Source organism: Diplotaxodon limnothrissa, linkage group LG22 (assembly GCF_057381915.1).
Source record: "Diplotaxodon limnothrissa isolate DT_005_m linkage group LG22, D_limnothrissa_male_GT1.1, whole genome shotgun sequence".
In the NCBI taxonomy this organism is placed as follows: Eukaryota; Metazoa; Chordata; class Actinopteri; order Cichliformes; family Cichlidae; genus Diplotaxodon; species Diplotaxodon limnothrissa.
The window spans coordinates 28,197,833-28,209,996 of NC_140616.1; the positions used below are offsets into that span (position 1 = coordinate 28,197,833).

The 12,164-nt window shown below is 39.6% G+C and overlaps 1 protein-coding gene across 1 annotated transcript; it reads right to left on the reverse strand.

The window, feature by feature from the left end:
• Positions 1 to 1,395: 1,395 nt before the first annotated feature.
• Positions 1,396 to 7,999, reverse strand: tmem222b (transmembrane protein 222b). Its single transcript, XM_085346247.1, has 6 exons — positions 7,859 to 7,999; positions 7,183 to 7,267; positions 6,159 to 6,190; positions 5,969 to 6,065; positions 5,746 to 5,876; positions 1,396 to 3,285 (listed from the first exon to the last, which is right to left on the reverse strand). The coding sequence occupies exons 1-6, from the start codon at positions 7,972 to 7,974 to the stop codon at positions 3,198 to 3,200; spliced, it is 549 nt and encodes a 182-aa protein (XP_085202373.1). The 5' UTR covers positions 7,975 to 7,999; the 3' UTR covers positions 1,396 to 3,197.
• Positions 8,000 to 12,164: the final 4,165 nt, after the last annotated feature.

Here is a 12,164-nt window from a genome sequence, read left to right on the forward strand (position 1 = left end):
TCAAAGTGCGCTAAATGAGCTGCTTCATTAAGGACAGGTTTCACATTCAAAGACACCGTTTGCCGTCCGTTTTCTGACATTTAGCGCAATTACAGAACACCAAAGGGATTTTCACTTTACTCTTTGTTTCTACTGGGATTTTCCACAGACAGGTCCACCAAGTCTGCACCTTAAATATCACTGCAGTTTAGGCATAATGAGCACATTTCCACGTTTTCTTTAAAGGCATGCTCCTTCTTGGACCCAGCAGTGTAGTCTGCTCAGCTCAGTCATTTAAAAGAAATAGTTGACATCTTAGGGCATACATATGCATTTTTAAAGGGCTACTGACCTATTCTACCACTGCAAATAAATGTCATTTTATGATGCAAAAAGCACCTTTCATTTAAATTTATCTCCACAAAAGGCCTGATGTAGGTTACAACTACACGTCTCATGTCCAAGTTTGCTGCGTTAATTGTCTTATTGATCATATTAGCCTTTTGCGCTATAAATGGTTCTGGTCTTTGCATGCTCACTCAGGTTATTCATCAGAATTATTTTTCTCTAAGAAATAAGAGCCATGTTATGATGACTTCCCAAGCTAGCAGAGATATAATTCACTGCTGCTGCCTCTTCAGTGCCGGCGAGGCATCAGTTTCCCAGACTTGGTGGCACAAGTGTTCCCGTTGCTCAGTCGTGCACTGGTGTCTCCTTCTCTTTTCACTCCAGTTACAGGCAGTTTGTTCTGTTCTGTCAAAGGGAGCAATGCACACATTTGAAATCAACCATTTAAGACATGAAACTCTCCCCTCAGAACAAAACAAATACTTTACCAGATTTGATTTTTTTTTTTTTTAACTTTGAGCTCCCAAAGCTGACAATCCAGATCCCAGCTAGTTAAAGTACTCGCTCTTTGATCATCATAGCAGTTTTTCAGCTATGCAAATTAATAACCAAAAAATAATCTAATTATCTACAAAATATTAGAAAATAGTGTGCTATGCTTACACTGATACTTCAAGGAATCACTGATGATTTTTAATCAATTTTCATGTTACAATAGTCTTAAAAAGCAGCTTCCCTTTTCTCCCTGTGGGTGTTGTTACATCTCACCTGGTTGAGAAGGCAACTCATTTATACTAAAGGCTACTGCAGATGGCTGGGTGCGATTCTACCCTAGAACATTTTTTTTTCTTGTATCTTTAAAGTATTACTAAATATAATGTTTTTATATTTTATAGAGAGCTGCCAACCTAGTTGGGATCCAGATTGGCCATTTCAAACACAAACAGGCAGGTCTGGTACAATCTAATATTTTATTTATTTTCACTCAATTTTACCAGTGAATACAGAACATTTTAAAGAGATTAAAGGGAAAGACTGAGTAATAAATATAGAAATCAATTACTAGGCAGTTTGCTGCAATGATATGCAGCCGATTAATAATCAAGAAGCGATAGCTATGAGCCAACCACGAACATCCCTCTCCAACAGTTTCACTCTCGCATGCATGCAATACACACATGCTGGCATGCAAGTGCATGCTCTCTCTAGTGTGCAGAACACGCACAAACACACACACTCATCCAGGCACAGGTCTGCCTCACTGCCAAGCAGACATTACAAGTACAGTAAAGAGGGCCATTCAAATCTGAAGAGTGATCAAGTTAGCAAAGTATATAAAGAGCACCTGATGTACAGTCTGATGTGTAAGTATTTACAGGCAACATGGGTGAAACACAGAACTAGAGGCCACAGAAATTCTGCTTCCAACAGGAGCCTGAAAATGGTGTTAGCCCTGGAGTTACTACAGAAAACCCCTTTAAGCTCACACTTAAATGACATCTACTTTGGATTATTGCAGGATGTTGGTCGGTATACATCAAAGCTTTGCGAAACAGTGCTGACATTTCACAATGACCTTCCAATCTGATCTGCAGAGGTGAAAAACAGCAGGAGCGAGCAACGCTGGTCAGGCGCCGAGGTGGAAACGGGGGATTTTCAACAGGGGTCGGTGAGCGTGAAAAAACCTGAGGATCCTGGCTACCTGCTGCTTCTGGCAGCACCGCAGACAAAGAGAGGGCTCAACACTTTTTTCCCTGTTTGATTGCAAACAATGAGGGGATTTGAAGCCGTTCACGACAGCCATGGCAACGGATTTTGAGTGCCAACCATCATGTGCATTTCTTTTTTAGAAGGAGGAGTCATAAATGACCATAAAGCTGAAAATGCAAAGAGAGGTCGTTTCGAGGCACTGACTCTGGCTTTTTCTCGTAAAAGTCGAACGCAGCAAAGGGACAACAAAACGAAATCGCAGCAGGTTTCATACCTCTGACATCAGCTGGCTTTTCATCAACACCTTTAGAGTCACAGACAAACTGTTCCACTACTGAGAGACTAAGATATGGAAGGACACAGTCTGTGCTGGTCACACAAAAAGGCTTATCTATTCTCTAATTTTCTACCACAGCCATATTCATTGAGGTTGCTACAATTGTTGCACTGATAGATAACAGTATCATGAGGTGATATGTGTAATGCATGTCCAACAGATCTGAGAAAATATTTCCCTTTTGAAGATGCAAACTCTTTGATATCCTACAGAGTAAGAAAATGCACAAAAACAAACTGCTTTTGTGTATTTAGGTAGACGTTGCAGTGCTGTGGAAGAGCTACGTTAGGTCAAGCATGAGATGCAATAGATTCCTGCAGAAAGGCAGCTAACTGAACTAACATGTTGGTGCGCCCCGCTATAAATTTGGCATCCTGGAAGCACTGAATCATGGGATTACAATCCCAATCCGAGTAAAATCTGAAAGCAAGGCATGGATGTGTTTCCCTCAAAGAGTTCAACAATGTAGGTACTTCTTTTCAACTGTTTACTGTTACACTTTGCAGGCGGCAATGGCTTAAAACCGCCAGTCACACTTTTAATATTCAGAATCCAATAAATGCTTTTGTGTAGTCCTGGTCATTGCAGGCGATTATAAATGGACTTCCATCACTGGGACATTCTAGCATCCACACGGCAGTAAAGCCAGTGATCATGCTCGAGCCAGCAATCAGGCATGTCCTAAACAATCCTGTCCATCAATCTTCTCTCAGAGGTGAGGAGTCTTTGTTACTGGTTTCCCCTCTCCTGTGTTGTTCAAAAGGTCAGCGCCACCTCTGACCCACGAGGGGGTTTCCACCATGTCCCTAGACTTGCTCCCAGGTCACCGGAGGTTGAGGGCCAGGGCCACTGTAAGGACGATGCCCATGAGCATCAGAAAAGGCAGCCAGGTCTTCAGAAAGCCTGCACAGCTGGAGAGAGATGACAGGAAAACCAAGGTGAGGAAACAAGCATGCGGTGATGTACACAAATACAAATCGCGGGAATGAGCTCTTATTTTTTTATGAGCCCCCTCCCATCCCAACCACAGCCCTTATAATGACCAGCAGAAGACAAGGGACATGGCATCTTCAACCTTGTTCTTCCTGTAGCTATGGCAACAATCAGTGTAGATGATAGACACGTCTTTTTTTTTTTTTTTTTAACCCTGCTGAGAGGCAAAACAAGCAGCTGGTGTGGAAAGCTAAAAAACTAAGAAAAATACGTTAATTAGAGCACAGATATCGCACACACTGGTGTCTGGACTTTTGGGATAAACAAGCAAAATGGAAAGTAACTGATGCCAGCCTCACAAGACATCTCTAAATGTTCTAGAAAGCAAGTGTTGCATGTACGCTGTGTCGGAGCAAAGTAGCAAATGTTCAGTTGATCACAGGGACGTTTAACGACATTGTATACACACTGTTATTAACCTCTGTCTCTCTTCCACAGCATGTCTTCTATCCTGTCTTCCTTCTCTCGCCCCAACCAGTCGCGGAAGATGGCCCCTCTCCGTGAGCCTGGTTCTGCAGGAGGTTTCTTCCTGTTAACAGGGAGTTTTTCCTTCCCACTGTTGTCAGAGTGCTTGCTCACAGGGGGTCATATGATTGTTGGGTTTTTCTCTGTATGTTTTATTGTAGGGTCTACCTTACATATACAGCGCCTTGAAGCGACTGTTGTTCTGATTTGGCACTATATAAATAAAATTCAACTCTTAATCAACTTGAGAGGAAAGAAGGTCGATGATGTTAGCGATGCTTATGTTAAGCCGCACTCAGCAAACTTAAATTGTGTGTGTGTACGCACACTAGTATATATATAGCACAAAGGGCTACACGTTTCTGTGGCATCTGTGTTAAGACTAGCGGAATAGCATGATTTTTTTTCTTGAATTTAATCGACTAGTAAAGCAGTCACAAGAAATATCCTTAGATTAAATAAGACTAAATATTGAGGCTGCTTTGCATAAGTAAGTAAGAGTGATTAAGTTATACTAAACAACCCTTTAAAATTTTAACGATCAAGCAGGTAGTCAGAGCACATTTTCAATTAAGAATAATTAAAAAAAAAAAAAAACAAAAAACTGAGTGACTGCGACAACTTCAGAGGTCTCGCTTCCCGATACTTTCTGACAATTACTGCAGTTCTGCTGGGATGTGTAGTTTTTTTATTGTCATGCTATAATTTAAAGACATTCCAGTAATGTCCTATATACACTCTTATTATTTCCCAAGAATCAGGTCTCTCTCTCTTGTCCTGAGACACAACAGGTTCAAGGCATACCTGTGAAATTATGTCCGAACCCCTGGGATTCCACAGAGAAACCTCATTCACAGGCTTCAGCCCTACTTCTTAGGCAGGCTTTGAAGAGAGCAGCTGTTGAGTACAGGGCTTGCACTGTATCACCTCCTTCTAAGGTAGACAGCCTTCAGATATCTCGAGAATAAGGATGGTAGTCACTAATACTATGCGCATTCCTCTGAAAGTAGTTCACTTCATTGCTCCCCGGAAGATGAATTTTTTTTAAAAGGATACCGTTAGTCTGTTCATGCTTATCTGGAGCAAATGAAACATCGAGTAAAACATCACTAGATCATCGTAACTGAGGTTAGATTTTGATAGACAATTCATGTGATTAATAATTGTGTTTGTTTTTTTAGCAACAGTCTACAGTTGAGTGCCACAAGATGTTTTAAAAAAAGAAAAGAAAAAACCATGACCTGAGCCTCTACATGGGTTTGTAAGCTTCCCCTGAAATCTTTATACTTCGTCAGGAAAACAGGAAACCGGTGAAGTGATTTATTGAACCACAGAAACATGCACGGAAATAGAGTCCATAAAGCAAAATAAAAAGTTTGTGTACAATTCTAACAAGCTTGAGAAAAAAAAAAAGAAAAAAAAATATCAATCTTTGGTATGACAAAGTGAAGCTTTTGAGCAAAATCATTGATCGGGCATGAGCTGGGGACTGGCTGCTGTTAGTTAGGATTACTCCAATTTCTCTCCCTTCTCTGCTCTCTGTTTCACTGTATGTGCATCTCATCCCAAAGAAAATATAGAGCACATAAGAGAAAAACAGAGCTTGTTGCCATAGCAAACCGGAAATGCCTCCAGACTGATCTTAGTTTTTCTTCATGCACTGTTACGTTTGGTTCCAGTAAGCCAGGGAATTGCTGCTGACGTGTGGTGCAGTACATGCAGAACAATGCAGAATTGAAAGGAATGGATCCACTATCCAGCCTAGCTATTTGAATTCAGTACTGAAACAATATCAGATATACACCAGAGTACGTCATCAATAATTTCCTGTTGCAATGTTTGCCCACTAAAAACTCCACATCAACTGTTTTTCTATCTTTTTCAGTCTCTCAGACACGCTGAGCTTTTCTTACCTCACATGCTTTCCGTGGATGAGAGCGAGGAGGCAGAGGTTGATCATGTTCCACGAGGTGCTGTTTTCATATCGCATCAGATTCAGAGCCATTGCGACATGCGAGTGGCAGTTATCACAGCATAGGTTGTGCTTTGGAGAAGACAACATTATCAAGAATCATTCCCACTATTTCTTCACTTCACAGTTGAGGCAAAGTCATTCACACAACACCACATATTTACCATCCTGTGTTTATACTCCTCTGAAGCGTCATGCACGGCTGTGTCCCAGGCATTGGAGCCGCTGGCGTAAACCTTGCTTACATCAAGCATCCAGTATCTGGATTTTAGGAGGAAAACAAACTTTATTGTTGTGTATGACAGATGTAAAGAGACAAAAATAAAAAAAAAAATACGATATTTATTTACTTACTTTGTTGGTTGTCCAAAAGCCATGTTGTCCTCCTGCAAAAGATGAAATATTTCTTTAAGTTACCTGTGCTCACTGAAAGCTGTTTTATGTTGTTTGGGGTTTTTCTTTTGGGTGGGGGGTTACATCAAAGCACTAAACAAAGACACCACCATTAGGGCAAAACTTGTTCAGCTATGTAAGGTTGAATAAGAGACATTTTCAGCACCCTAATAGCCGGAATATGTAGTTTAGCATCAATTTAGGAAATGGGTCTAACATCCTGTTTGTTAGGATTCACTATTGTGTTTGCGTATACAAGTCAAAATGGATCCAAGCTGCAAGCTCTCTTTACTCTTTCTTCTATTACAAGGAATAGTGTACCTTCAATTCCCATAAAAGAAAATGACATTTCGGAATAAACAAATCTGAATATTCCAAAAAAACAAAAAACAAAACAAAGAACATGTTAAACGATAGTCTGACAACACAAAAGTGCAGCAAAACAAAGCTCTCTTTAGGAATTTCTACAGCTGCAAAGACAGAATGTTTTCTAACACACAAGGCAAACATCGCTATTTTTGCCACAGCACAGCATAATCCAGCGGTGGCACTGCAAATGTATGAAATTGCTCATGAGATTACTGGGAGAGTACTTTGTAGCACTAAAACCACACTTAATTAATGACTGCCTACACTACTGTGAAACAGTCTTACTGGTCCTACTGGAAAACCTAGATGTCCCACATTAAAACACAATAGCGCTGTGCCTTCATTTGCTCATACTGCACAGTGTATACAAGTAGATGTACAGCCATCTATTCATTTCTATTTTATATTCTGTGTCAGAAGTGAGAAATACTGGATTTAAAGGCAACAGGTCTCAAGGCACAGCATGTCCGATTTTTATTGGACCCTTTGTTAAAACTAATAGTGAGCTCTTTACGCTCATATCTATCACGGACAAGGGCATTTTACCATAGTAAATCTAGCATAAAGGGCTAAAGGATTGTTTGGTGAATGCTGCAGAACTTCAGTCAGTACTCACTGAAACAAAGTAAGGCCCAGCAAAGTCCCGGATGACTCCAGTGGAAGTACAGATACCCATGTGACCAATGAAGGGAAACAGCCATCTGAGAGAAACAATAACAAACAAACAAACAAACAAACAAACCTGCAAAGTTACCATCACCACATTGAAGTACTATTTAAGAGGGCCTGACTGCAAACGTTGAGATTAGACAAGCCAATACAAACACACACACAATTTTGATTAGTGTATTATTTATTAGTAATATCACTGAAAATAAAGGCGATAGTATGAGTTTTAAAGCAACTGCGTTGTGATATTCAAAGTTTCAGTAAGATATACTTTCGCAGAACTATAACACTGATGACCCAAAATCCTCAACGGCTGACTTTAAGCATATCATTTAATAGCTGACATGTTTACCATTTTGTTTGCTTCGTATCTGTGATCCAAATATCTGCATATTTATATTTATTCGTACAAACATCTTCAGTTTAAACCGTGTTCATTAAATGTAACAGTTCTTCGTGCACAGCTGTAACTTAGACATTTGTTAGCAGCGAAGATAATCTAATATAAATCGTTTTAGAAGAAGGGCAGCAACAGGAAGGTACTGTGCGTCTGCTAGCTAGCTAAGCTACTGCTGTCACCTCGTGCGATTTCTGGAGCATTTAGCCAAAAAGCGATAACTCACGATAACACGGGGATAGGTGTCCACACTATACAGTAAGGATAGCGACTGGCCTCCGGGTTAATTTTCTCCGAAGCTATGTGGTAATTCTTCATGCTCTCTTTTTCAACATCCGCCATCACCAGCTGTGGACTATGAACTTCATTTGTCCCACCGCGTCAAGCTACCCGGATACTCAGCGGAAAACAAATCTTACTGTCAAAATAAAACACTACATCTACTTTTAGTTTGGCAAAAATCGTAAAGACGGCATCAGTATCAACAGATATGCTAAATTCACTGACATTATCGCCACATCTGAGAAAAATAGAGACAGACTAAAAGCGCAAAGCACTTTTATAAAAGTTACATCGTTTACTTTGAAAGGTTCAACCGGAAGCGCCTTCTCTTATTTGATGAGACTTCACTATTCTAGCTTTACTATCCTGTTGGATTCGTGACAGCAGTTGTTTCCGGGATACTTGTATGCCTATGAGGAATCAGTCACCAGTGGGATACGTGTGTGTTTGCACACAAAGGAAAGTTGTGTTTGGTCGATTATTTGTTCTAACAATGCTTCTTGGCAATCTTAATCTTATGCTGATGGAAAGTCGGTTTATTTCCCATTAAATGGTTCCACACTTGTAAGGAAAATGCATTTTTGTGAGTATGTGTATTATATTATAAAACAAAATTTAAAAACATAAAATCCCCCAAACAAACTGGGATCACTAACTTTTCTGAAAATGTACAACCGAAGAAACGGGTATCATGGAAATGTTTCTGTTTTTATTCCATTATTATTTCCTTTATTGACAAAAAAAAAAAACATTTATTCCTTTTATTTTTTCACCATTTTCAAAGTGGATACAGCCCATAAGTGCTTTACTCAAGAAAAGCTCCCCGAGTTGTACTTACAGTTTTTAACACTCATCTGAGAGCAGGGTGTGGGCAAGAGGTGCTGAAAGGAGGAAAAAGAGGTGGTCGTCAGGGAAACCAAGATAATAAGAGCCGAAGAAGATAAGAACGTGTGCACGCATGTGAAAACCTATAGTATTAAGGTTATAAAAACATGAAAAGGCTTAATTTTACACTTAACACAAGCTAATCATTTAATCCAACTCAATGGGAAATGGTACAGCTAGCTCCCATGGTCCCTGTTTCTCATTCTTACGCCCCCTCTGCAGCCCCTAATCTCCTCAGTGTGTTCAGCTGTTGCTAATTGGCCACGCCTAGTCAGGTGTGGATAAAAGCATACCTGAGGCAGGCTTTCAGGGTAGGCTCGCTAGCCCTTGCCTTGGTAGTACCACCTATTTTAGCCAACTTGCAACGCATTTTAAGATAGAACCTCTTCTCACCTAAATTCTGGTGTCCGTCTCCTTATTTATGTTGCGGCTTTTGAGCCGGGTCGTAACACTCATGAAAATGCCATAAAATGTCAACACAAGAAACAGGTAGATGTGTGGACACGTTTTGCATTTGATGTCAAGAAAAGTAAGATGCTTTGAAAACTGTGTGGATGACTCTCACTAGTAAAAACACGCCAAACTGTTACACCTACACTGTTAGTCAACTGAAACACTATAATCTTATGCTATTTAACTGAGTAAAACTATAAGAACTTAGATGCCTAAATTATGACTGAAACTAAAAACTGTTTTAGTCAAAACACTCAAATTAAATCTAAGTTTTCCATCTCAAATTAATTGATCCTGTGGAATGAGTTTGATCTATTATACAGTGTGTGGCTGTGGATAAATATTTAGAAACATCCTTCAAAAGCAGTAATAGCCAAACCTTCCGCTTAGAGGAGAGATATGATAGGGCAGAAACAAGACGATGATGATGATGACACCACTCCTTTTGAAGGGGGCAGAGAAAACATTTTTGTGAGACTTACAGATTTTCACTCATCCTTCCATGACCTTTTGGGCATATTTGTACCTGCTCTGTGTATCTAAATTACTTTGTAACTTTGGGGAACAAATACATTCACTCAGACTCTTTAAGACTTTGCCAACAAAACTTCCCAGTTTTGAGTCAAATAGGTCCGTTGTTATCATCCAAATTCAATCTCACCACAAAGGCTTTAATGGAACTTCTATCCTGTTTATTGCAAAGGCCTTTATTTGTTTCCATGCCAGCGCACAGAAACCCTCCAGCACTGTGGAGGTGGAGGGCTCCAGCTATTGAAGGAGTTATCTATGGCAGTGGTGGAAATGGAAACAAAGATGAACCCAAGGGATCCACCAGGGCTCTCTGTACTCTATACTGGGTCCCATTAGATGTGACAGGTGATAAATTGTGCGAAGGGCAAAAACAAACTACTCAGCAAAAGCAGGCAGACGTTGATAAAGGAAGGCACACTGGGCTCATCATTGGGGAGCTGAGGGAATTCTCCGGCAAAATGCCACCTCGATTTCTGGCTGAGCCATCCAACCCAATTAGGCCTGGAGACGGGCTGCTTTAGGGACTGTAACTCGGTGACACAGTATTCTTTTCAGTCATAGGTTTGGAAAGTAAAATGTCAAGCATCCGATAGTTTCCAGTTCAGCTCCCCGGACAGTGGTTACACATCCAAGAAATGACAAGAGGGTCTAATTACACACTTTTAGAAACATATTTAGTTAGTGAAGTCTTCTGAAAGGATGTGTAAAAAAAAAAAAAAGGAAAGGAGGTTAAAATGTGTCCTTTTTATTGGCTAAAAAGAGTGTAACTAGAGAGAGGAAAACACTCCTTGCTTTCGCTTTGCAGCAACACAGGGCTTTCCCTCATTGTTACTTTACAGTCACAAAAGCGGAAGTGCTGGTCAGACACACACGCACACAAACCTACTTCTTACAATCAATCAGTCCACTCATTGAGTGTAATTTGCTGAAGTGGGGATATTGATATCTTTTTTGATATTATATGAAGGCTCACATTTTTAGGTCTGTTTGTTTTGGGGGCTAAAGTCCCAAATATCTTTGCTCGCTGCACACAGTATGTAGCACTTAGTTTGTTGTGATATGAATGACTGACTGAAGAATCGCTGGTACAGCAGAGCTTAAAGTACAATGATGAGGGGGTTTACTTTTAAAAAGACTTTGATATGAGCTGAGTATGAGGTCAAATGCATTGTAGTTGTATGCAAATCTTTCCTAAATCACAATTTACACTGGATTAAATTAATCCACACTTCACTAAACACACTGCATCTTACTGCAGGCTTACTTAATAAGACCAGACTGGTAATGATGTTCAGAAGAAGGAGTAAATCCAAATGGCCTGGTGGAGGAGTACAAGTATCTGACGCTCCACAGCACTTTCTCACTTTCAGTACCGCTGCCATAAGGACACAAGCAGGAAATCTTCCATACCTCATGCAATAATGCTCTACAGTGCAACATATGTGAATAGCAGACTCCTCTGTTCTTCTGACAGTGACATCTGATTTTTTCAAAACTAAATCAAGTAACTCACTTAAAATTCAGCTTTTGTTTTTTGTTTTATTTTATCATTATTTTTATTATTGTAATTATTAGTGCATACCCATAATATAGTACAGTTCAGCTGTAAAATAAAAATTATTGTAATGGTTTCATAAGGTGCTATTGTTGCATAAATGTAAATAAATACATAAAATTGTTGCCAAATGACATCATACCATCTGCTATAGGTAAGAGCCTTGAGAGGCCTGAGACCAACCTGTGTGCCTAGTTTTGTTGCTTAAATCCTGATTGTGCAGCAGGAATTGTTGGACAATGAAACAAACACACAGATTATTATAGGAAGATTATGGGGTGTCATATTAACAGTTATTAACAGCTACAAGACTACACAGCTACACACACACACACACACACACACACATATATATATATATATACACACACACACACACACACACACATATGATTATCAGCTGGTGCTTGCAAGGTTTGTGTTAATTTGAGTTTACATTTTTGTCCACTAGATGTCACACTATTCTAGTTTTACGGGAGTCTACTTTTTCTTAGTACATTATTAGGAATGTACTTCTGCTTTTGACTCTTTTCAAATTTAGTTCATATTCTCCTTTATACACAATGTAACTGCCATATTAACGTAAGTGTTTTTGTCCAAATCCATGTCTTCACTATGTCCGATATGCCTTTGAAAATGTTAGAATCCGCTTTAGTGTAGCAATGCAACAACTTTTCGCCACCCTTACAAATGATTTTTAATAAAATAAAAGTAGCAAGTATCAATATAACAAAATAAACTCCAATGTAACAGCATCAAAAACAGACAATGTTAACGTTAACTGAGAGAATGTTAGAGCGTGGGGGGAAAAAAGTAGAAACAGGGA